The sequence below is a fragment of the Leopardus geoffroyi genome, chromosome C1, assembly GCF_018350155.1.
Source record: "Leopardus geoffroyi isolate Oge1 chromosome C1, O.geoffroyi_Oge1_pat1.0, whole genome shotgun sequence".
NCBI classification, from domain to species: domain Eukaryota; kingdom Metazoa; phylum Chordata; class Mammalia; order Carnivora; family Felidae; genus Leopardus; species Leopardus geoffroyi.
Genome location: NC_059328.1, coordinates 142691089 through 142718007, shown reverse-complemented (window position 1 = coordinate 142718007; position 26919 = coordinate 142691089). Strand labels below are relative to the sequence as shown.

General features: G+C 40.1%; 1 protein-coding gene across 6 annotated transcripts in view; it reads left to right on the top strand.

Annotated features, from left to right (window-relative positions):
• Positions 1-26919, top strand: part of CACNB4 (calcium voltage-gated channel auxiliary subunit beta 4) — a 257596-nt gene that overhangs the window by 94987 nt on the left and 135690 nt on the right. The window contains exons 1-2 of one of the 6 annotated variants that reach the window (XM_045479827.1): positions 16943-17236; positions 19177-19332. The exons of 2 other annotated variants lie outside the window; for them this stretch is intronic. In XM_045479827.1, the coding sequence (XP_045335783.1) occupies positions 19327-19332 (6 nt within the window). In that variant the 5' untranslated portion in view covers positions 16943-17236; positions 19177-19326. Of the gene's footprint in view, positions 1-16941; positions 17237-18963; positions 19050-19172; positions 19333-26919 lie in introns of those variants that run through there. 3 more of the 6 variants (XM_045479825.1, XM_045479826.1, XM_045479824.1) reach the window with 3 other exon arrangements.

Below are 26919 nucleotides of genomic sequence, written 5' to 3'. Positions count from 1 at the left end.
GTAAATGCTATTTGGGAACATGTTAGAGATAATCTGGATTTCATCATAAGCAGGCTTCTCTCAGATATTTTCTGGTATAACCAAATGTCTAAAGATAAATGGGACTTAGACATGCAGTTTTTGAAAGAACCTTAGTATAATTTGTATTCATATGTAATTCATTGCAAATGTATTTCCACTGGATTATGTCATTTTGTATAGCTACACCATTCACCAACTCCCATTTGCAAAACAGCATTCCAAAACGACTTTTTAAACAACTATTAGCAGGATTGTAAGTGAACTTACTTGTCATTTTATCAAACTAATTTTTGAAAATTCTCCTCACATCTTTTGTTATGTGTCTCTGCACACAGTACTCTCTTTCCGATGCAGTTGACTGGCTAGTTCCTGGTTCTCTTGCTCGGTTGAAATAGTACCTTCATCAGGAGGAATATCATGGCACTGGTGTGTTAAGTCTAATCAGAGAGTAAAAGGGATTAGAATATGTTTCATTGAAACCCCTTGACCAATGATGAGGTTAATCTGAGAGTTTGTAGAACTCTTTCATGTATTAAAAAAATTTGGGAACACATTTTGTGGAATAGGCACTGCAGTGGTTTTTAAGGAATAGATAGTACAGCAACGTCTAGTCCCTGTTCCTCCCGGAATCCCTGTTCTCACCTAAGTGTGGACAGCACACTGTGGTACATGCTGGGATATGGGGGTGCTGGAGCCTGAGATATCTTGCAGCAGGCACCTTATAATCTCTGACCAGAAGGATTTGTGCTTTGGACAAGGCCTCCAAGTGAGGAGGTGCTTAGGCTGACTTTCGAATGACTAATAGAGAAAGTAAGGTAAAGAGAGTGAGGTAGGAAACCATTTTTTTGAGGAAAATGGTTCAGTATTTTCAGAAACACAGGATAGCAAGTCCAAGTACTTCAGGAACTACTGTATGGTGTGGCTGGAGTATGTGGTGTGAGGATGTCATGCAGGAGATGAGGCCAGTCACATCAGGAAGTGGTGTGTACTTTATCCATGAAAGAATTTGAATTTTATATTAAAGAAAAGGAGGTCATAAGGTAAGTTTTGCAGAATATTTTGGTATGAAAGTGGAAAGATGTGGGACTTGAGAGGTGGGCACAGCTGGAGACAGGAAGGCCGGTAAGGAGACTATCACAACAATGCAGGGAAAAAATTAGGAGAGGCTAAACTCCTAGGGATTGAGAGAAGAGGAGTTCAAAAGGTGTTGGGAATAATAACAGAATGTGGGATTCAGTGGAGGGAGGGAAGGGAAGAGTCATGGATTATCTTTAAATCTCTAAATCAGACAACCGGGTAGAAGTGCCATTCTGTTTTAGGGTACAAGGACTTGGAACTTCAGACCTGAATTTGAACTGAACATACTTATGTCTGAATTATCAGAAGATGGGAGGTGGTTGAAGCTAAGGGAGAGCTGGAGGTAGAATTCTGGAAAATTGGAGAGGTGGGCAGAGAGCTTCCAACAAAGGGGAGGTGTAAAGTGTCAGAGGTCATGAGAGATGAAATTCTGTAGATACACTGACAAAATGGTCACTGGCCACCGTGGTGAGAACAGTTTGAGTCAGAAATGGGTGGATTGTGAAGACTAAATAGAAGAAATGAAGATAAAGAGTGTAGATATACTCTCTGAATGTTGACTATGAAGGAAAAATGGAAATAGGTTGTAGTGTGGAGAGGCAAGGCGAGGGAAGGGCGGTTGTTCTTGAAAGTGAATGGTACTTAACAACACTTATGTGTTAAGGGTAACAGCCAGATGAGAGGTATGCATTGAAGTTATTGTCAAGAGAGTATGGAACCAGGTTCATAATGAGGCCTGAGAGATCGGGGTTCAGAGCACAGACGAAGAACTCAACCTTAGAAGGAATGGAATGGAAAGAGGTCCAATTTGTGGGATGGAACAGGAAACCCAGGGATTGTTGACATGTTCTCCTTCTGGAGAGTTGGGGTGTGAGATAATCTGTTAATGGTAAAGGAAGAGGGATGAGGTAGAACTTTCAGAGTGATGAAAGTTTGTGTGGACTGAGGAGAAACTGATAGATACAGAAAGAGTGCTGGGCAGTTGTTATATCTGAGTGTGTCCCCCACCGATTCATGTTTTGAAACTCCAATTCCCAGTGTGATAATATTTTGAGGTGAGGCCGCTGGAAAGTAATTGGGTTTCGACAAAGAGAGTGGAGCCTCTGTGATAAGGTAAGTGCCCTCATAAGGAGAGGAAGAAACACTAGAACTTGCTCTCTCAGCCATGTGAGAGTATGACAAGAAGGTGGCCATATGCCAACAAGGAAGAGGGGCTCTCACCAGACACCAAATCTGCTGGCACCCTGATCTTGGACTTCCCACCCTCTAGAACAATGAGAAATAAATGTTTGTTGGTCAAGCCCCCCAGTATATCGTATTTTGTTACAGCAGCCTGGGTTGACTAAAACAGTAGTATGGAGAGACCAGTGGAGATCATTAGCTGCATCTGCATAATTTTGATTTAAAAAAAAATCAGACTGTTAACCCACTCTGGTGTAGGGTGGAGAAAGTTTTTAGATTCCGCCAGTATGTGAGTGCAGTGAGCATAGGAAAGGCTGATGTATTAGGTGAGGTATTTAGGGTCTAGAAAGCTCCGCAGGGCCACAGAGCAAGTGAATGTGAGTAACTGAGAGACACCTGTAGGGGAGTTAATAGAAGAGATGCTGTCCTTGGATAGGAAGCCTGGTTTGTCTATCCATTTGCTGTTGTTGTCCCCTTTGACTTTTTTTTAGAAAGAAATATACAGTAACACTAATTTATAGCCAATCACTTACAACAATTTCCCAATAAGATTTTACTTCACTTTGATTTCTAGATTATTTAAGCAGTGTATTCTCATCTCAAACTTACAATCTTTTAAAAAATTGTATTTGATTTGGTAATAAATTATTTGGTAATAAGGGAATATAAAAATTATTTCATGGGATCAGATTTTCAAAAGGAGGGGTACAATCTCTAATGAATATATATAAAGATATTTTTCAGGCAAATTTATACAGGTGTATAAATCCTCAAGAGTGAACACCAGAAAATGATACATAATGATTGAGATAGTGTCATTGGAAATGGCAATATACAAAAGGGAAGACATTTAAATTGGTGGATTTCATGGAAACTGTGATTCACTTTCCTGTGCATAGATTCTAAGTTATCTGAGTTAACAGCATTTGTAATGATGCTAAATTTAGAAAAATAAAAAAAAAAAAATGAAGAGGAGGGAAAGTGCTGCTGTGGTGATTTACAGTGACATACAGCTAAATGCCTAGGTGTGAACGTGTGACCTTGTGATTACACTTTTGTATATGTGTCCTGATTTGCTAATTCCAGTCGCTAAGTTTGGTGCACTTGTTAATGCTTTTTTTTTCCTCTCTCTCTTTTACTTAGTTCAAAACATCAACAAAGTCCCTTTATTTTGAATGCATTATCATAGTTCATTATACTCAGTGGCCTCCAAGCTTTTCTGTCCTGAGGCTTTTTTGAGGATGATGTCCATGGCAGGTACAATCCAAAGGCAGGCAAAGAGCCCCTGGAGAGAGATGAACAGAATGAAGCAGAGTGTTCACTTTGCTTCTCTGAACTCAACCAAGCCAAGAGATTGAAGCACCCCCCTGAGCTGCAATAGTAAACCATAAAGAATATCCATTGCCATATAAAGATTTCATTTTTGAAGTTCATATAGTCTATCCATCGTTGTCAATCAGTTTGTACCAAGAGCCCAAGGTGGTTAGCATGGTAATGCTGATATTTGGGGAATTTATTTGCAGAACAGATAAAAGAATTCATTGGGATTCATATTTTACCTAATTTTGAAAATCCGCGCCTTACTTTTTTTTTGTTGGAAAATTCGAATCAGTTTTCCACTTACAGATTTGTCAAGGATATGGGTTTAGTCATTACATTGTGACTGAAGAGTGTAAGTACTGGGTCTTAGCACATCAGTTGGTGCTCTCCTTCCATATCTTTCTTCCAGAATGGTCTCTCTGTGGTGGTACGGGATGGTCACTTTTAGCACCTACCATGGAAAGAAACAATCTCTGAAATAGCTCTTACAGAATTTGTGCCAATGATTTATTACGGTTCAATTTGGGATCCGCAATAAGGGATTACGCTAAAGGTGGCCCTCAGGTCCAGGCAATGCTAGGAGAGTCGGATTGGGCCCAGGCTGTTCTTATGCTAGTATATTCCAGCCAAACAGGATTTACTAGAGTTGACTTAGAAAACACTTTTCTCTCTGATGTAGATCTTTTTTCCCCTCATATTTTGCCCCCTGATAGTGTTAGCTAACCTAGCTCTGAGAGTGACACGAGGGCACTTTCTAAGCCAGGTTGTGTCAGGTTATGACTATGCTAAGCCCGGTGACACCAGTATTAATAGTCATAGCTTCTTCCACTATGATGCTTACTAGTGTTCAAGGGAAGTAATTTATTGTTTAGAGATGGGAGTGGGGTTGGGGTGGGTCTAAGGGTTAGCTGAGATTTCGTATTTTGGTAAACATCCCCATAAATCAGTAAGTAATATGAACACTTATCCCTGGCCCATAGAATACAGGCAGAAGCTCCCTTTGAGTTGGAAGAAGTGCCATTTTGGAAAAACACACCAGATTTTTATCCTATCTACTGTGGAAATACTTCTGCCAAATGCCAAGTGCTGGTACATCAGTATTTAGATTACTTTCTTTTCATGTGAAACAAGATCATTCTTAGAAATGAGAGTTGATATATAGGCAATGTTATGTGACCCAGTAAAAGTAGGTCTCACAGAGTAAATAAGTTGCTTTATGGTTGTATGATCAGCACCGTAGAATAAAATGATAGTATAGGGCACACACTCTTCATCACTTGCCTGAAGGATTGCATGCACTTTCTTATTTACTTGACAAGTGTGATATTTAACTGTTGTGGTCTTAGCTCGGTGGTCTTCTCATTCAGTTGCCTGCTAAAATGGCAGTGAGGATTTTAGAAAATATAGATGATAGAACCCCTACTATTCTAGAACCTCTATTTCTAGAGTGTAAATGGATTTTTTTAAAGCTCCACAGGTAATTTTGATCTTCTGCCATTGTTGAGAGCCATTGTCTTTAATGCCATTTTCATAAGACTTTCCCAGAAGAAACTGGAGACAAGAACATCATAGTCTTTGTTATTTAGATGTGGAAATTCATCACTCAGAGAAAGTAGATTTGCCATCCTTATGAAAAAACTGCAGCGTTGCAAAAATATGTTTATTAACAAATATATATGTTCATTAGCAAAAACTGCAAATTAAAGCAGCAGTGAGATGCCACTTTTTGCACATCAAATAAACAGATTTAAGAAATTAGACCATTAGGTTCCCCCACCCCCCACCCTTGCCCCATGGCTAGTGATAGGGCTTAGAACCAGCATTTCACATTGAACTAATAGGTATGTAAATTGGTAGAAATCTTTCTGCACAGTATTTGGCATTGTGATTAGGAGACTTAAAATGTTCATACACTCTGACCCAAGAATATCTGGGACTCAGCCCAGGAAAATAATCTGAATTGCAGACAAATATAATTCTAACATTATTTATAAGAGCCAAACAATGAGAACTGCATATTATATTCATATGATGCAATATTATGTAATTGTAATAAATTATAAGGAGTTTTTAGTAATGTGGGAGAAAATACTTGTTATTGTTAAGAGAAAACAAAAGTTTACATGGAACATGTTTTAAATGTGAAACAAAATTGTTTACAGAGATGGGAGTGCATACAGAGAAAGAAACCAAAGTGGTAACCATAATCATTTCAGCAGTAAGACTATAGATTTTTATTCTTGTCATTGTACTTTCCTGAATTTTGCAAGTTTTGCACAGTATCATTTTTTTAAATTTTAATATTTTAAGTTGTTGTTGTTTTTTTTTTTTTTTTTTTTTTTAGAGGTGGGGGGAGCAGAGAGAGAATCCCAAGCAGGTGCCACACTCAGTGTGGAACCCGATGCGGGACTCGATCTTATGACCATGAGATCATCATCTGAGCCAAAATTAAGAGTCGGACGCTTAACCAAATGAGCCACCCAGGGTGCCCCTACAATATCACTTTTTAAAAGAACATATTTACTCAGAAAAAAAAATCTACTCCTTGGAAATGTTTGAAAAACAAATTTTCTGGAAGAATTGGCAGTGGAAGATCTCATTATAAAGTGGGGAGTTGATCTGTGAAGGTAGGATTTGTGGAAAATTTCAGTCAACTAGAAAAATGCGTAAGTTGGTTTCAGGCATAAGAAGCAGCAGGAAGCTGGATTGTAAGCACATGTTTTCGGGAAAGTGTAGTGAGTGGATGAAATAAGGATCAAGTAAGGATAAGAAAGACATACTGATGGTAAACAAGAAGATGGAGGGCAAATATAATGAAAAATATATTTATTCTCTTCGTTTATAGTTTCAGAGTTGTGTGATGGTAGGCAGTTTCCCCATGATTTCCAACCCTTCAGATCATTCCGGTTGCTTTATATTCATCAAGTATAAGGTTCAACATGAAGTAAACACAACCAACAAGAGCTGAATGTGGAAGGAAATGCATGACCTCTACTTGCCATGAACCTAGCTGGGTCATCCTTTCTCCTACTAGACCTTTATTCTTCTCCCGCAACTTTTAGTAGTTGATTTGCTTGTTGGAAGATAAGATAATGATTTCCAAAATTGTGGTTGGTTAATGTCTTACTCTTGTACTAAATAACATTTTGTTTTGTTTTTTAAAGTAAGCCTATATTAGTTGAGGCCCACGGGCCAACTGCCTGACATTGTCTTTTAGTTCAAGACTTTGGTGGAAAGCTTTAAAGGTAACTTGTAGGAAAAAGCTTATAATTTCTCATTAAGTTAGGTAAATCTGAACATTTACTACTAATACTCTTTTTCCTAATGCCTGCTGATAGTACTCTGAGAGCAATGTGTTTAATGAGTTTCCCCCCTGTTTTCCGGAATGGACTGTTAGTGTCTTCATAGTGTGTTATCATATCCAAATTATGTTAACAGAGTCCTTCCATGTTTATGGGATCCATAGGTTTGAATGGATGGTTAGAGGAGCCCAAGAAACCAAGGGAACATTATGATTTGACACTATTTCCAGACTGACTAGTTACCTGTTTACCATATTGTAGTGTTTTATATTTACTTAGAGCTAATTGGATGTTAAAGAGTAACTTAGAGGGACTGTTAGAAATAATTTGTTTTAAACTACTGTTATTGAAAAATTATGATACTACTGCCTTTCCCAGTTTAGAAGAACATAGATTTCTAAAGTATGCCAGACCAGAAGGTCATGTAGTATTTATAGCTTTCCCTTCGATATATGCTTCAGAAATGCAGTGAGTTTTGTGTGCTGTAAGGTATATGGCACCTAAATATTTATTTGGATATTGTTATTTTTTAAGTTTATTTATTTATTTTTTTTAGTAATCTCTACAACCAACATGGGGCTCAAATTCAGGACTCTGAGATCAAGAGTCCCATGTTCTTTCAACAGAGCCAGCCAGGTGCCCCCAGATATTGCTATTTTTTTAAGTTTATTTATTTATTTTGAGAGAGAGAGAGAGAGAGAGCAGGGGAGAGGCAGAGAAAGAGGGAGAAAGGGAATCCCAAGCAAGTTCCTCACTGTCAGTGCAGAGCCCCACAAGGGGCTGGAACTCAGCAACCATGAGACCATGCCCTCAGACAAAGTTAAGAGTCAGACATCTAACCAACTGAACTACCTAGGTGCCCCTGGATATTGCTATTTTTAATTTTCAATCTATATTTATTAACTATTTGAGAGATCACTTTCTGACATAAGGAAAAATGCATTCATTGCCAAACAACATTCCAAAGCCCAGTAGTGTGTGTGTGTGTGTGTATGTGTGTGTGTTTCTAAAGTCTTTATGCTTATTTAATTTATGCTTTTGAATTTGAGATATGCCTATAGATATAAGGAATTATTAATCATTTTTTTCATTCTCCTCTGTTTTCTGTCAGTACAAATATACATTATTTTTGTTATTTGTCCCCAAATTTATACTATTTTCTGTGGAGATGATTGTTATTTTTTTGAATATTTGATGCAAGAATCACTTCTGAGAATTGGAATTTAGATCAAGTAACTCAGCTTGTTTCCGTTTGTGCCTCTTGGGAAAAGGCTTTGGACTTAGTGCTTCAACTAATTTTCCATCCAGTACTGCAAAGGAAATGACCAAACAGATTGGGAACTAAGAGAAATTATACTGACAATTCAAATCTTCATGAGGAAATCCTTATAGACCTTGCTAAAGGTGGTGAATAATTTTCTTTTTGTAGTGGTCTACTTCAATTCAAAAACTCAATAGAGTTGAAAATTAAAAAAAAAAATCATTTGGGCTTTGAAAAAGCAGTATGCAATTGGCAATTTGTGTTTTTACTTTACCAACATTTTGTCTTTGTCCCTAATCCTTGGTTTCAGAAAACAAACAGGCTTATTGTGGCTAAAAATTTGCATTACAATGGTCTGGCTTTAAGGGGATGGAGCAGGTGGGGTGGGGATTTGCTATAATTGACCACCATTTTAGTTTTGTCAGCATTTTGTGAAAGAAAAATTAGAAGAAATGACACAACCTGGTGAGGTGCCTTTGGGACCATGAGACCATGGTCCCCTCAGGCTATGTGGTATTGTGGAAGTCATCTATATCATACTTGCTTACTTGGCTTTTTCCAGTGTAGTCACTGAACTTCTATTTTCTAGTTATTTTGATAGGCATTGGGTCAGATGGTCTAACTCCTATTAACATAAAGATGAAAAAGACATAGTTCCTGCCCTTTAAGGATACATGGTCTGGCACTTTTTTCCAAGGGGAAATAGGTATTGCTTTAAAACTATGTTCTGACGTAGCAAAGCTTTAGGAAACATCTCAGGACCCTAACACTACTATTCGTCCATCATGTACCAATATCCCCTTTGCTCATAGATTCCACCTAAGAAAAGACTCTGCAACTGACCCAAGTCTAGCTCATACCTGAGTTTCTGACACGCCTTTCCATTTTTGTGGCTTTTTTTCTAAATCTATAGCAGCCTTTAAATTGACCTCACAGATTCCTGGCTCATTTCCTTTTCTTTTGATTCTGTTAAGAATCAAACATCTACAGCATAGTCTGCATGGGTTTGATGACGGCAGTGTCATTAGAGCTCAAAATGTGGATTTTCTTTTCATGTGTGTCATTTAGTTCCTGCAACTAGTATTTATGGAGGATCTTCTATGGAATGAAGCATTTGGGTACAAAACTGAGTAAGACATGGTTCTTGTTCTTTAGTTGCTTATCTTGCAGTGGAAGGAGCAGGTTTATTGGACAAAGTACATTGTCATGTGTTAAGCCTATTAATAGAAGTAGAGAAGGGCAGAGTGCTAAAGGAATATAGAGGAAGCAGTATTTAATGTATGAGGGAGTTGGGGAAGGTCTTTGTGACATTTACATTGGACTTGCAAGAAGGAATGACTTCGCCAAATACAAAAAGTTGAGGGTGGAGTGTGGCATAGTGGACGAGACTTCCCAGACAGAGTGAACATTGTGAGCAAGGGTCTGAAGATATGAATGATCATGGAGTCTTTTGCCTCCCTCCCCCAAATTATCAGCACATTGTAAATTGAGATAATTGTTTTCTTTGAAATAAAGATGTTGTTAAAGCAACACCAGTACATCATACCTAGATTATTTAATTTGTAAGAATCTAAATCTGAACAGGACTGCTCTCCCAGTCAGGGCATGAAGACAATCTGGTGTAGACCCTCTAGGGATGCTCATGTTCTGGGTTTTCTTATCTTCAAAAAATATCCACAATTCATTTTGTAAGCCTCTGTGTGTGTGTGTGTGTGTGTGTGTGTGTGTGTGTGTGTTACTCACTACACTGTTTTGGTAGCCAAAGTGCAGAAGTAGCCAAGGAGTTCAGGGCCATTCATGAATTATTCGCATATTTATTGAAAACTATGCACAAGGCTCTGGGCTAGACAGTGAGGATATAATGGTGAATAAGAAGCTACAAGTTTTCTCTTTCCATAGAACTCACATTCTGGAGAAAGGTATTAATTCATCAGTTTCACTAATGCATATTTATGGAGGGTAAGGTGGGAGAAGGGATAGGGTTCCAGGCAAAGGACTCAGAATAGACAAAGCAGAGTGGTTGTGGGGTGTGTGTGATGTGTCCAAAAAGAGCAGACTGGCTGTACAGAAGAGAGTAAAGGACACAGGGGGCAAAATGAGGGGTGACAGAAGAGAAACATCAAGCCATGCTAGACCACATTAAAGATTTGGGTCTTTATCTTAAGAACAACAGGAAGCCTTGAAAAATTTCAGACAGGATCTGACACAATCTCATTTTTGTTTGGAGGAGATATTAGGTACCCAATACACATTTGTGGATGTTTATTTGATGGCCAAATGGATCTGTACATAAACTGTGTTGTCAAATCAGAGAGAAAAACTCCCTCTGGGAGGGAAAAACATGAATTTCTACCTAAAAGTGGTAACAGTAGAGAAAATGCAATATAACAAGTTTCACCTTAAAAAACCCCTAAACTAAGGTTTACCCCTGATAGCAAATTAGGAAGCTTGGGAAAGTGGTTTGCCCAAAGCCACGTAGTAAGTTGGTGACTGATTCATTTCTGCCCTGCCGCATCGGTGAGACTGAGCTCTTCCTTCCCCCTTTCCTGCTTCTCTCCCCTGCTGAAGCTTTGCAGATAAAGGAATCAGATTACTCTCCAGGATTGCAACCATCTCCTTGGTTCAGTCTCTGTCTTCGAGATCTCCAGTATCGCTACCGTATCGTCCCCCTGTCAGCTTCCAGGAGGATGCAGTCCTGTCCTGCTGATACTCGAGTCCCCAGCCTCTAAAGTAGTGCAGAGCAGGTGGCAGTGTAGAAGCTGTAACTGTTACATTAGCATGAATAATATTAGCTAAATGATGTATAGGTGACAGAGAGGAGGCCAGCTGGACTAGTCTCCTCAGTTCATTTTGGAGAAGAATGGAAGGTAGAGTTACGTAGCATTAATGAAAATTGTGGCTATGTGGAATGTTTTTGTCAAGAGATTGGCAATTTTTTTTAACAGAAATTTTAGGAAGTGAGAGATTTCTGAGTAATATGTCAATCACAGGGAGGGATCTGTCATCTTCTGTCAAGTTGAATAGGCCATGGGAATTTTCTACCTTACCCACACTTGCTCTTTTATGAATTATGAAGTATTATTTTTTTCCTGGAGCCATCAAGAATGGCAGGGAGGAAGGGAGCTACTCCATATATTCATCCTTACTTTGAGTGTCTCTAGGGTTTTCCGTCTCTGCCTTTTTATCCCTGTCTCTCTCTGTGTCGGTCTTTCTCACACTCCTCTCGCCTCCTTGGTCAGAACCAATAGTGGCATGTGTTACAGGATTTCCACGGGGGACCTTTTCTTGGCAGTGGTTTGTGACAGGTTGGGGCAGTCCAGGAGTGACTGGCGGGGGTGACAGAAGTCAGTCCGTTGGGAAGGCCGGTGCGGGAGTGCTGGGTATCCGGGAGCGTGGGTATCTCGTGTGCTGGGACACACAGGAGAATGTGGCGCTCAGTGTGGTGGCTGCAGGGTCGGGGTGCTTTCAAGCTGAGAAGGCCTGGGCGTGCATGCCAGCTTCAGCATAAGGAGCAGCCAGCCTGGCCAGAGAAAGCAGGTAGGCAACCGGGAGGAGGCTGGCATGAAGTTAAGTAGGGCAGCGGGAGGCAGGATGCTGATTTCAGCTCTGCTGGCTGAGACGAGGGACCCAGGTGGGGATGGAGAGGACCAGGCCAGCATCAGAGGCAGGTAGTAGGAATCCCATCCCAGAGGCAAATCCCATCCCACGGCTTTAGGCCACAATTTATTTATTTATTTATTTATTTATTTATTTATTTATTTATTTATTTTTAACGAGTAACTTTATTTTTCAACGTTTTTATTTATTTTTGGGACAGAGAGAGACAGAGCATGAACGGGGGAGGGGCAGAGAGAGAGGGAGACACAGAATCGGAAACAGGCTCCAGGCTCCGAGCCATCAGCCCAGAGCCCGACGCGGGGCTCGAACTCACGGACCGCGAGATCGTGACCTGGCTGAAGTCGGACGCTTAACCGACTGCGCCACCCAGGCGCCCCATAGGCCACAATTTAAAGAAGCAGCTCATACTTGTGGAGCACTGAGTTTGTACCAGGCACCGTTCTGAGCACTTTCCTGTATCAAGGCTTTTGATCTGCACGATAATCTTAGGATAATCTTCGTTTTATAAATGAGGAAATTGAGGCACAAAAAGACCAAGTGGTTTGCTGAGTGTTATCCAGCTGGGAAGTGGCACAGTGGGGATGTGTTAGGAGTCCCTGCTCTTAACCACTCTGTTCCATAGTATTCCTCTTACACCGTGCCTGGGAGTACCATTCACACAAACTGCAGTATGTGGGGGGCCTTGGAGCTGGGCGAGGTAGGCGGCCCTGATTCCATACTACTTCCTTTGGGAAAAAAAAAAGACCAGTTCTTCCTTTCTGCCTTTTAATGTGCCAGCACTTTCCATGCACCCTTCATATATTAACTCATTTGATCCAGAACTATTCTTATCTCCATGTTACAGATGAGGCCCAGAGAGAGTCCAGGATGTGCCTCTCTAGGTAGTAAAGTCTAAACTCAAACTCAGAAAACTGCTAAAAGGGGAATCGATGGTCGTGTTTTGTATTGTTATTTCCATTTCTTTGTCTGCTCTGCAGGTACCACCTGTCTGAATCACATCAGGGAGGAAACAGGGGTTACAATATTAATGCTTACAGTGCCGCACAGATTTCTAGAGGTGAATGAGTGGATTAATACTTGCAGAACAGAAGAGGGAGAAAATCATCGAGCACACTGTGTTCACTTAGTAAAACTTAAACAAAAACAAAGAGCAAAACAACCCCAAGGCTGAATTGGCAAGCAAAAGCCTTGGGTTTGTGCTTTAGCCCATAGAGCCAATAAGAATCCAAACACTGTTCCTTTGTCTCTCCCTGACCTCTCAGAGTCCTGCTATAGAACATATAACTACGCTGGCTTAGAAAAGTGAAATTCTGGAGAAATCTGGATGGAAAATCAGATAGCAGAATTCCCTTTTGCTTCCAAATCAGTACCAGCTGTCTTGATCATGGCTTTCTAGAGCTCAGAGCTAATCAGCTAGCTTTTCACTTTTCTCTCCCTCCCGCCCCACCTCCCAAGACAAGTGCAAAGGAGAAATGCTTGACCTTTGACTGTGCTGCCAACTCCATGGGTTTGCTGACCACAAAGCCCAGCCTGGGTAAGGGAAAGGAACTCCATATCCATAGGTTTGAAACCAACAAAAACCAAACTCTTCCCTTGAGATACCGAAGAGAGCTTTCCTGATTTGTCGAGAGCCATAACACTTCCTCCACTGAATTGAGCTCAGATGAGACATTTGTCAAGTTGCAAGAACTACCTCCATACCACGAATCACGTGGACTTTACAAAATAGAATCAGGTAGGCAATGCCATTTCATGAGGTCTTGTGACTTTGAACTGTGGATCGTAATGAGAGTTGGCTCGAATGGAATTGGGTGAAACACACATTCCGCAGAGCAGCCTCAAAATGGAAGGCAGCCTTTCTGGGAGGCGGCTATGCAGTTTTGGAGACTACTCAACATGAGAGGTAGTTGTGTTCATGGAAACACCAACACAAGCTGAGCCACAAGGTTTTCAGACTTGTTCTCACTTTAGCCTGACGTTGGAGAAGGAGACTGGTTGTGGGTGGTGTCTCTTTTATCCTCTCAGCCAGTCACTGAACTAGAGAACTCTTCAAGTTAAAACCCTGAGGGTGCCAGGCCCTTAGCTAGTTTTCACCTCATGCTGCAGCGAGAATTGAAATGTGCCCTTGGAACTTAGACTTGCTGCAATCCCAAGGCCCTTTTATCAAAAACTAGGGACTTGAGATGATCTGAAACAGGCCCAGGAAGCTCCCAGGGGTCTCTCAATACTTCTCCGCCAGCTCTCAGTTCTGAGAATATAGGCACAGAGATTGTCACTTGCAAATTCTCTTGGAGTTCATTTTCCTAGAAACTCCTCAGAGTTCCTTTGGGGGAAGTCCAGAATGAATCTCTCACTAGAGGTCTTCTGGAACTCTGGGATTAGCCTGAGTATTGGATTGAAGTCTTTGGGTGATTTGCGGGTGTGGTGCTTAGTCTGTGTAGATCGAAATCCTAGGGGCAGATTCCCCAGTCTGTTCATTGATTTTTCTCTTGTCAGCTGCGGGTGACCAAATGACTTGGGATGGGACCACTTTTAGGATGAAAGTAAGAAAAGATAGGGGTTTTCCCCACCAAAGTGACCTGCTTCTATTTTTGCCAAATTCCTCCTGGGAACATGCCCACTGCTTCTCATCCCTTATCTTGAAAACCCCATCAAGAAGGGAGTGGGGAGGGGAGCCTGGCTCATTCAGTGATGCGGCTTTTGATCTCAGGGTAGTAAGTTCGAGCCCCATGTTGGGTATAGACATGACTTAAAAATAAAATCTTAAAAAAAAAAGAAGGGAGTGGGGAAGGAACACTCAAGTATAAAAAATTGTGGCTTTCAATACAGCATTTTAACCATTCTGGTATTAAAATGAGGGCTGGATTAGGTGACCTCTGAGGTTCTCCCACCTCTAACAGTTTTTGGTTCTGAGTCCAGCATTCTTGTAATGTCTTGGGAAGCAGACCAAGCCAGCCTGCCCCTGCTTCACATTGTTCTTAGTCCTGAAGAGGCTGAGTTGCAGGAGTAACTACGGGATGCTCTGCTCTATCCACTGTCTCCCTCCTGGTGTCCCACTTGCTTATTGCATACATTTATGTATCACAGAATGAGCCCCTTCTCCTTAAAAACCTCCTTTGGACTCTCACATTAGCTGTCGGGAGCACTCCAAGGCCATTAAATGCAGGAGAGGGACTGAGCTGTGCCCAGTTTTCCCAGTAGGGAGCAGTTTCTCTCACCTGGGTGAGTTATGGATGTGGACTGTCTCTCGTTTCACCTGTAATTTAGTTGCCTATTTAAAGATACTCCAGAAATACCTATACTCCCAATTGAAGTGGTAAAGTAAGGAAATGATCTAGAAAATCCAAGGAGAGAAAAGACCCTCTTGCCTCAATTTTCTGCAGATTCTGGCTGAAATACCATATGGCTGTAGTTAATTATAATAACAGAGTTTGATACAAGAATTTGAGCTTCCAAATCCTTTGACACAGTCCTCTTGCTTTATGGAGGGGAGAGCTGAGGTTCAGCCCGGCAGGAACTTGCTCCAGGACCCACAGTTGTCAACAGGTAGAGCTGGCCCTGGGTTTTTCCCTCTGAAATCTTGCCAGTTGCCCCCATCCTCTTCTGCCATTTCTCCCTCTGCGATGGCACAGATGACATCCTGTATGAACCCTACCATTTTGTGGTTCTGAAGGACAGATGAATCCCTTTGCCATCTTTTATATTTGAAAGTGACTAAGTATTGGTGCTGTTTCCTAGGCATGCAACTATAATTGAAAGATATCGGTAGGTCAGTGCAGACCCAGAAGAACACTGCTCTGCTCAACAGCTGTAACTCTTGGGTTGCCTTTTGTGATTCAGGTTTGTTCCTTTAAGAGTTACGCTTTTCAGAGATACTGGCTAGAAGCACAGGTCTTATTTCCTAGGTCCAGGGCCAGCCAGTTACTCCTGTGCTGAGCTCCCGTGAACTGCAGCCAATGCCTTCCGGCTGACAAAGCAGGGTTGTCATTGATAAGTGTTTATGTTGCACTTTAGATTTCAAAGTTCTTTCTCTGAGTTATTTCTTACCTCAATTTGGCAGGTGAAGAAACTAAAGCCCGTAGAAATGGTGACTGGTCCAGAGTCATCCAACCAATTAATGCTGAAGCTGATATTGGACTCAGAGCCTCTGAGTTTCTGGGTCACTGCTTACCCCAGTGAGTCATGCAGTTTCTCTAGATTATGTTCTTTGCCCATCACTAACTTCTTTTTTTCCAAATTTAGCTGACTTCTCTTAGTGTGAGCTATAGAGCTCTCCTGTTTGAAGGCTGCAGAACCTTATTGGTTGACCAGAAAGCATCTGGGTAAGCTCCAGCGTGGGCCCTGTCCTAGGTCAAGCTGAATTGTGGTGTGGTGGGAGCACAGGGAGAGAGTAGGCATTTTCTGTTTGGGCTTCGGGAGATGATCAGTGCCGTCTTAGGAATTTTAAAGGTCTAAGTATTGGAAAGGGGGTGAGAGATTGAAGTTAAAATACTAGTTGTCACTTATAGGAGGTTAAAAATGTCAAGTTAAAAAGACATTGAACATTTTGCATCTAACTACAAGCCTTTGAGAGTCTTTGGGCTTCTTTTTCAAACTTCAACAGTTGGGTCACGGAGGTATTTTCTTACCAGTGGGGCAGAGAGACTTCAGCGAGAACATTGAAAACTTTTACAGCAGAAATTCCCACAAGAAATCTTACCATCTGTTTATTTAACATTTTCCTTTACCTTGGTGGTTTTTTTTTTTTTTAATTTTAAATGACTTATTGCCTGTTTGACTTAAATTGCATCTGTTAAGCAGAGATGTTGGATGGAGATTAGTATCTGTTTGCCTGTCTTTATACAATATTCTCTGAAAATAAAATTTCTCCTTTGCTCCCCCACCCCCCACCCACCCATTGTGAATTTAATTAAGAAGGTGAGGAGTTGTGTTTGAAGTATTCAAGAGTCTGCCTTTCCAAGCATTCCAAGCAGCCTTTCAGATATCGATAAGTGTATATTGCAGAACTACACAGTACGGGCGAAACAGGAAGCAGCTCTTGGCTGGGTAGGATGCTCTGAGGCGCCCTCCACTCTCCAAGGGAACGCTCTTCAGCTGACTGAAGCAGGGAAGCTGAGCCAATCACAGGCCGCTTTCCTAGCTCAGTCACCAGTCTGTGGTTGAGGAAGGGTTTTGCTTTTTTATGCTCTGTATTGGGAAGGCAGATAAAATGCCAGGGCTGGACTGCCTCTGGGGATAACCTCACCCTGTGTGATGTGAATGAATAGCATCTTGCCTAGTAAATCCACAGGAATTGATAAGGCAGACGCAGTTCTTCCAACAGGCCTTTTCTATCTCTTAGCTGTAGCTGGGGCTTCTGTAGCAATTTTATTTTTGCCTTGAAAGAAGTGCTCTGGATTCTCAGACCTCCATGTATGACAATTTGTACCTGCATGGAATTGAAGACTCGGAGGCTGTAAGTATTTTCATAGATAGCTGATTCCCTCTCCCCTCCTCTTCCTCCTCTCACTAACCACCCCCCCCAACCCCATTTCTTAGGCAACGCAGGGAACATGGAGCTGAAAGCCAACATCATTCGGGTGCTTGCTAGCTGCTGTGTAAATGCTCTCTGTGTAGTTCAGAGTGAACAGAGATTATTTTTTATTATATAATTTCTTGTCATGCAAAAAAGAAATTAGGATGCTTGCAAAGGCATCTGAGAGTGTAGGCTGTTCGGATTTATACATTACTCAGTCCACGTTTGATCTCACGAGGGGTAACTGCTCCTTGTAGCCTGGCTTAAACTATGCAGAAAGTGCCTATGTTTTCCAATAGAAGGGTTCACAGAAAAGGCTCATTCATTATATAATGCACATTGTTTATTGAGCTAGCATGAATGGAAGTTGTTCAGCTGTAGCTGTGTTATGTGCTTTCTGGCCAAACAAGTGGTGCAGATCTGCTTCTTTGTTAAGGAAATCAGATACAAAGGTTGTGGCCATAGAACACCCCAGTGCAGAGGCAGAGGGTAGAGTCACTGTACTCTGCCCTGGAAGACTGAAGTAGGCTCACGTGTGTTTTGGCTGAGAAAACTGGACTCCTTTCCCTCCGTAGGTCAGGCTCATGTAATCTATTAACATCAGGATGAAAATGGTTTTCTGAAATCCCTAAAATCATACCACCAGAATGTTAGCTTTCAAATATAGGGTAAAGCTGATTGCCGAATCTTTTACTATGGCTAGTGGCAGTTCTTGATTTTTCATCAATCATCTAGAAACCGTGCAAGGTAAAATGATTTGGGGTGGCTAATGGGACCCGCTGTGGGGAGTCTGAATTTTATAGGAGTGCAATGCCATACATGTTGCTACATTTGAAACAGGAAATGTGTTATATAAGATTCCCTGGCTAACCCACCAAATAAACAGACCATAACAACAATAACAACAAAAAAGCCCCATGGTACACATCAATGCAGACATATGTATCAAATGATGTACTCTATTAAAGATAGAAATTCTCTGTTCTGATAAGGCATTCCATTTTTCCTTCCTGTCTGTGTGTTAGCTTTGGCTCTAACTCTGTTTCTGCAAAGTCTCTCTGAGTGTTGCCCAGCGTGCTTGTAAATTATCACACTGCCAGTTTATTGCAAGGGACTGTAGTTTGAAACATTGGTGGCTGAAATAGAGAAAGTCCACACGTGCAAGTGCGGTGGAAGAATGGAAAATGCAACTATAGGAGTTCAGTAAACCATCTGGGGTTCTTCAGGAAGCCTGATTATTTCTCACACCCCTTCTCTCCACACTCAGTTATGAAACATGTGATGCCTTATTGGATTGTAATTTTTATTCGCGACCGTCGATTTTACCTCAGGCACTGTGTTGCACTTAGGTAGATCGGAGTTATTTCGGAATAACAGGTTATTTTTGAAACTGGCTGGAATGAACAGAGTCGGCTAGGAACTAATGTATCCAGCACCTTGTTCTCTAGAACTGTATAAATTTCCGACGCACTGGTTCAGAGGGGAGCCATTAGAAGTATGAAAGCATTTTTTTTTCTTTTGGTCCAGCCTCACAGGACAGCTGAGTTTTTCTGGAGGGGAGGGGGAGAGAGTGAAGAGTGCAGTGATTTGACTCTGGCGGTAGTTGATGGCGGGTAGTGCTAGGTACTGCAGTGCTGTGCTCCTGGTGACTCAGTGGTGGCCAGCAGCCTGAGATCCTCGGGGATCTGCGGAGGCGAGGAAGGTGGGAAACCCAAGCAACGAAGAAAGACATCTGGCCAATCCTCACCTGAAAGTATGGGAAGCTTTCGGTTGGGTGGGACTGAAAGCGTGTCACTTAAATTAGAGGGGAAGACAGAGGTGTTTGGAGGGGTGAACTGACTCAGAATGCTCATTTGAGTTTATTTGTTTTTATAAGGAAGAATAATGTGATGTGTTACCCAAGATGGTGTGAACAAAGCTTCAAGCCAATGGAGAAGACTAGGCCTAAATAGCTGACCCGGTGAAGTGAGAAATAAAGCCACACCTGGAGTGCCACATCCTCAGCAGTCTTTCTCAGTGCCAATGCATTTATGGCTGTAAGTGTGGGGGGTTGCCCAGATTGAAGCAAAGCTCTTGGATCAGGTCTGGTGGATAGGTGTGGACAGGCTTTTCTCCAATGACCAGCTGCAGTCCAAGAATATACAGGCACTAAAAGCTGAGTACGGCACTTTCTTTGGGGGGCTGGGTTGCCATCCACGTATTTCCGACCACTCTGCGCTGTTGAAAATGCCTTTGCGGGGTGTGTGGGGGTTTAACATGTGATAAGTGATTGTATTCAGCGTGTTCACACAGTAAGTCTGTAATGAGATCATCTTGCCTAGGGACTGATGATATTTTATTCTGAGTAAGAATAAAGCATTATTATACACTGTTAGCACCTCACATCCCCGCAGTGTGAGAGAGACTTTGGTACTGTTATGCAAGGTTTTTCTTAAGATTCTGGTCCAGAGATAGATATTAGACTTCTAATACCCTAGCTTTTCACTTGTAATCTCCGTATTTCATGCTTTATATGTATAAAGAGAGAGGAACAAGAGCCTTGTGGGAACACACTTGAGTCTGGGCATTTTAGATTCTTGAGTTCTATGGAGCCTTTTTGGACAAGTCTGTTAGCTTCTGCCCTGGTTTCCAGGAGAGTAGTTAATTGTTTGCATCATTCAGAATACGAGGAAGTGCAAAAGATGATTCAGTGCCCCACAGCAAGGGCTCTGCGCAGGAATGGGAGATTTCACGCAGAACATCACCTTACTCCTTCTGTTGCCTTGCCATGGATAAAGGAATGTGTGCTCCTGAATGAGTCCATACCCAGACCAGGCCAGTTACAATAGATCATGCACACAGACTTGTACTGTGTTGTCTTCTGTGTCAGGATTGCCTTATTCCACTTTCACTACCTGCACTTGGTCTTAATACAAGTCCAGGTGGCCAATATACTTTTCACTGATTGAGCCTCCAGTATACTCTATGTACTTTTTATCGATCAAAATAGATTTTGATAGATCTGCTCATTGGTATACATGTTTCATAAATGGATTCACTGTATATTTTGGCTGTTGTGAGATCATTACGAGTAGATTTATTTTTTTATTCAGCAGGGGTTTATTATACACACAATAGCAGGGATGTTCTTGTGGGGATAAATGGAAGAAGCAAATAAGTAGAAAAAGTTACCTAAAAATCCACCCCAAGATAATGACTGTTATCATACTGCCTTGTATCTTTTCAAACTGTCAATGCGCATATCCGTGAATATGCCATTCTAAACCTGCTACTGTGTGTGTATTGCATCCTATGCTGTGAAATGATGTTCTCATTTGATAAAAGATTCAGCACACTAGGACTAGACTGGCCCGTGCAAGAGATGCTTTGCAAAATTTAAAACTCCTGCACAGACCTTCTGTGACTTTGAGCAATTTAAATGAAGTATAGATTCTTAGAGTATTTTGTAAAGTGAAGCCAGGGCTATTTGCACATAGAATTAATAGTTGATTTCTCCAACACAATTGCTGCCATTTCCAAATGCTTAAATTCTAAAGTACTGAGAGGGAGAGACATGATCTTTTTCAGTGAAAAAGATGATCAGATCATAATTCAGGGCATTTACTAGAGAGGAAAATATATTCTTTGTAAGTCACAGAAAGGAGCATAATGTATTTACTGATACTGTTAGAAATGTTACAGACGTAAAAGTTAGAGTGAAGGTGAATTTTACAAACTATAATGTGTACGTAATATCTATATGTACATATAAAAGCACATATTTAAATTTATGTGTACCTATACATTATTATAACTATATGTTAATTATTTAAACTACTCACTTTCTATAAGCTGCACAACTCTGCACGTTTGCCTAAATGTCTGTGTTCCTGCAGGTGTATGCACACTGTATGCCCTGTACATTCATATATAGATATGCTCCGTGCTTTGCTAATTAATGGCTAACGCTAAGTGGGAGATTCCTGCCACACAGCTTTTGGAGATGAAAAATTAACTGCTCTTGACATAAAGAAAGATACCCAAGAGGGTTGAAAGGCATACATCCACAAGAGAATAAAGAATTGCTGTTTTCAAAGATATAATATAGTTCTTTTAAATATGAAGATATGTCCTTGTGCTTGCTAGGAAGGAGGATCAACTTCAGACAGACGGCTTTGTGTGTTTAGGGACTTTTGGAAGAAGACTCTAGAGATACTAAGGATTAGATGCCTTTTGGAAACGAGAAGGCTGGAAGTCTTTATGGTTTGGCAGATCAGAGGACCTTCTGGGGTTAGAAAGTCTTTCTGGCCTATTTCTAGAGAATGAGACCTGTTCCGTTAAAGAATCCAAGGTCTGTTGGCTTCACTGGCCAGAGAGGAAAGACAAATGCTGCTCATGGTTTGTGTAAGAAATTTGAGAAAATCAACCTGTTTTACTCAGCTGAGTGATTCTGGTATTTGTTCAGAATCTAAGTGAATGATGAACAGAAACTTCTCTTTCATCAATCAGTTCTTAGCAATGATGGTTTTCTAAAATATATGTTGAAATGATTTCTAGATGTAGTTGTCATTGAGCTATAGAAATTCCTTAAATCTGATTAGAACCCATGAATTTGCCTCTCCAAGGTCATCAGTCTCATCACTTTCTCTGCCATTTCCACTTTCAAGTGACAGAATGATGTGTTAGGATTGATCCCCACATTTTCTCTGGGTCTTCGCTGTCTTCTCTCCTGTGGGTGTTCTTCTTCCTATTAGATTATGATGAGTCCATCAGGATTTAGAATATAGCCCTGTGACTCCCTCCACATGTGCTTAGTGAACACTACATTTTTTTATGGCACAAGGTATTCTGTAGGAAGGTCAACAATTACTAGGAAAACACGTGCTTTTAGGGTGAAGGTGAGCAAGCATCCTTGCTTTACCCTTTCCTTTTCTATCAGAGTTCAGTGTAGACCTTATTTCTATGTGGGTGGTTCTCTCATCATTCTGCTCACCATCTCCCTTTAATATCCCTTACCTGGGTAAACTGAGCCACCGGAAGAGGACAAGAAGACATAACTGGACTGTTACTGTTTTTTGTTACCTCTCTTCCCTCCTCCACCAGTCCTTTGCAATGATCATCATGTCATGAGCTCAGATATCCATAAGGCTAAGTTAAAAATTATGCCAAGAAAGCTCTGTAGATACTCTGTAGCTGATCTAAATCAGGCTGATTTACTTGCCTTTGACGTGTTTGCATTGGGCCACGCTGACTTGAAAAACAGTAACAACTCTAAACCGCTGGACTGGTAAGGACACTGGCATGTGACCTTACTTGAGACCAGGCACTAGTAGGCCACGGCTTGGTGTGTAAACTCAAGGGATTTTACAGTTCATATAAAATAATGGCAAGAGGTTGGGAGTTGTAGATTTTTATGGCTTGGACTTTGAACTTTTTAAGATTCTGGAGTGTGAGTCTAAGCTAAAACCGTGCAGCCACTCTTGCAGTTCTCACAGGTAGACCAAAAGGAAGGCGGCTCAGATAGCTCACGTGATAGTTTGCAAGATCTAAATAGAAAAGTGCTTGGGCTCACTCTGCATTCATGTATTCTTTTCTAATATAAATATATAGTTTTAGTAATAAGCATTTTTCTCTCGTCTTAAACGGTACCATAGTATTAGTACTTCCTGCATCCTATTTTTGTTTCTTTTGCATCTGTTCAGGAGGGATGCCAGGCTTACCCAGTTGGTGGAGCATGTGACTCTTGATCTCAAGGTTGTGGGTTTGGGCTCCACATTGGGTATAGATATTACTTTAGAAAAAAAAAAAAAACCTTAAAAAAAAAAGAAATAGCGAAACGTCTTAAAACAGGATGTTTTGAATTTGCTTTCAGCCTTTTTGTTCAGGGGAATTGATGTAAGAGATACATCCTAACACAAATATTGGCAGCTGTCAATTATTCAGGAGCTTGATTGTATAATTTGTGAATAATTTAATTCTTATTTTGCCTTTTGAATCCTATTACTCCTTAATCTTTCTTCTCTTTTTAGCTTGAGCATCATATAACATAAAAGATTCTGACCTTCATTGTTTTTCTTTATTAGCAGATTTGTTGAAAAGTTTGGTGAGTAAAAGGGTTGTATTTAAAATTTTTTCTCAATCTTTTAAAAAATTACTCTTTGTACTTTGTATCATGAACTAATAATGTATTGTAATAATGCTGGGATTAGAAGCGGAGACTCTGTGCAGGATTGCCAGGGATTACGTCTCAGCTCCCCTCTTCCTAATTTGTGGCCTTGGGTACATTTCTTAAACTTTCTGTGCCTCGGTTTCCACATTATTAAAGTGTTAATAATAATAAACCTACGTCTTGGGTGTTTTTGAAGATTAAATAAGGTAATATGTGTAACCCTTAAAACATGTGTTTTCTGCTATTATTATTCTTCACATCATGAATATACTTAAGCTTTTGGCATGCTCCTTTCTCTACAGGTTTTGATATTTCCATCAAATCCTTTGGTTTATTTTCAGAGCATTTGCATGGTTTTTGACAGTGCTTTCCAAAAATATTACAGTGGTTGTCAAGTGAAAGAATGTACTAATCTCTTCAGGCCTTCTGATTAGTTTGTTGTATTTTGTTTCAGAGAGGGGGGCAGTAGAGTCTAATTGAGGGAGCACAAGGAAGTGGAATTCTTGGTCTTTGCCACTGATTAGTAGTGACCTTGGGCAAGTCATTTGATCCCTCCAATTCTCAATTTTGCCTCCTATAAAATGAAAACTCTTTATTAGATGATTTCTAAGGTTTCTTCACATCGTGAATTCTGGTCTGTTTGCTGATAAGCAATTTCTTCAGTTTGGATACAAATGCCACCATATGCCATTTACTTTTTGAAAGGCTCAACTACCGTGGTGTTTTGTATATACTGAGTAAGGTCTCCATATTTGGTCCCAGAGTCTGAACATTTGGCCTTTTCAGACTCTTTGAAGTAGGAAGTTGTGTCTGGTGCACACCTTTGAGAGGACTAGATTTTTGAAGAGGAAAGATGTTTTATTTAAGATTTTTAATTCTAAAGCCAGAATGGTGTTTTGCATATTGCTCATCTGCTTGCCAATACCCACAGTGCATGCCCAGCCCACAGGGATTTGAGCTGAAGACACTTGAGTCTCATCTCTAAGAAAAAAAAAAACCAAAGACGAATGCTTTCTGAGAATTGAGCTTCTCCTAACTCTTATTGATAATTGAGGAGAGGTATTTCTGCTTTAAATGATCTCTATCTTTCCTTCTTGGCTAAATTGTCTGAGCTATGCACTAGGAGACTGTTGCCCCTAACCACCCCCCCCCCAAAAAAAAAAAGTTTAAATAATGATTTTATGATTGTAACATTGCCTAATCATCAAGAATGTTTATTTTTGGGTGTTTTCTTGCTTTACAAAATTTTCTTCAGTTCATCATTATTATCCTTTGGGTTGTACTAAAAGCAATAATCAATCAATTAGAAAACCACAGGAATATAATAAATTCTAGGAGACATTCATTATTTTTTTAAGTCATTCATTTCTTTTAAAAGCAGTAACTATGCCTAATCTGTTTAATTTTTCTCTGTGATAAAATGAAAGGCAAAGGGATACAGGGGACAATCTTTACTTCAGCCCAATCTCTTAAATAGTCCCTTAAATATTGTTTGAATAAAGTAAGAGTTGGAAGCAAATATTTATCATGAAGGTAGAAAAATGTGGTGAATATCATGCTAAAATACCTGGTCCACAAATTAGTTCTCCAGTTCATTTCCAAAGAGTCATTGTTGATAGCTTAATATCATTTAATTTCAGTTGAAGTCCCAGAGATTAATGTCTTGGACTTATTTGATTCAATGGCTCTATTGATCCAAGGGACAGAATTAAGAATTAATTTATCAGATATCCAAATCATATTACATTTGATCATATTGTTAATGCTTAGAATATAGAAATGGAATTAGAGTAAAGTTGATAAGGTAGGGAAGCACAGAACATGTGTTAGTTATCATGTTGCACTTTTTGAAGTGCTAGGATACTGCCCAGTAGAATAAAGTAGAGTAAGGAATAAAACCAAACAGATCAAAAAGGGCTAGGTTAGATATTTGATTTTTTTAAAAAAAATTTGTTTAATGTTTATTTTTGGGAGAGAGAGAGAGAGAGAGACAGAGTGCAAGGAAGGGGTGGGGAGGGGCAGAGAGAGAGAGGGAGATACAGAATCCGAAGCAGGTTCCAGGCTCTGAGCTGTCAGCACAGAGCCTGACGCGGGACTCAAACTCAAAGACTACGACATGAGCCGAGGTGGGACGCTTAACCAACTGAGCCACCAGTCGCCCCTAGATATTTGATTTTAAAAAGAAAAGACCATTCGATGGTCATGTTTAATTATTAGTTAACTGAAAACCAACAAGTTGGTATGTGAAACATGATGTGTCTTCCTAAAGTGCTAATGTTATTTTTTTTTAATATGGTAACAATTTCTGAAGTTATATGTTGTGTTTTATTGATACTAAGGCACACATTCCCCACCTTCCACCCCCAACATTTTGATACATCTAAAATAGAGCTACATCTTAAAACTATTGTTCTATTGGTGGTTTTTTTCTCTTAGTGATATGTAATCTAATGTTGATTTTTTAAATCATTGGTATCTTAAGTGAAATGAGGTTTTGGGGGGGAAATATGTAAATAATACAAAACTGCATAGTATGAAAAATTGGTTTTCCTTAACAACCTCCCGACCTGTTCATGTCTCTACAGGCAGCCATTTTTAACAACTGAGTGGGTATCCATTTAGACTCTTTTCTATGCATTGACAAACATGGGTATTTAGAAAAACATACTTATAAATGCACATATCACATTTGTAATTTTAAAAAGTATGAATACGATCATAATAAATATTTTCCTGTGACTTTTTTTCTTCACCAAAAAGTGTACCATGGATTTTCTCCATATGAATTTATTCTTTCTTATAAGCTGATGTACAGTATGGATTTACTGTAACAAGTTTAGCCCACTGATAGATTTAGGGTATTTCCTGTTTTTCAATCCTGTAGATAAATTCTTACATATGAATCTTTGTGTACACATGGAGCATTTCTCCAGAATAGCTTTCTGGAAGTGGAATTGCTGAGTTAAATGATTTATATACGTGTAAAATTAAAATTTAGCAAAATTAAAATTAAAATTCAGCAAAATTAAAGATTTATATATGTGTACTGGTGTGTATTGTAAAATATTTTTATATTGAAATAAACATTCTTTTTCAATTAAGACTAAAGCGAATTAGCTCAAAATGAAATAGAAGATTCCGAAGAAGTTTCTTGGTTGTGGGAAGCAGCATTAGGCTATGGCCTCCAGGTTTCATAAGAAGAATTTTTTTAGTCTCTGTTTATTATAATTTGGTTTTAAAAACCCACAAAAACTTATGAAGCTCATCTCTCTTTACTTTATAAATGAAAAAAAACTGAGGCCCAAAGAAGTTAGGCAACTTGTGCAGAATGACCCAGACAATTTACTGTGGAACTGGACCTAGAGCTGTCCTCAGACCTTTAACTAGAGCAGTGGTCTTTTCATGATGCCAAATGCAAGGGTTAATAATATAAAAAAACTGTAATAACCCGCTGAAGGGTGGTACAGTCATTATT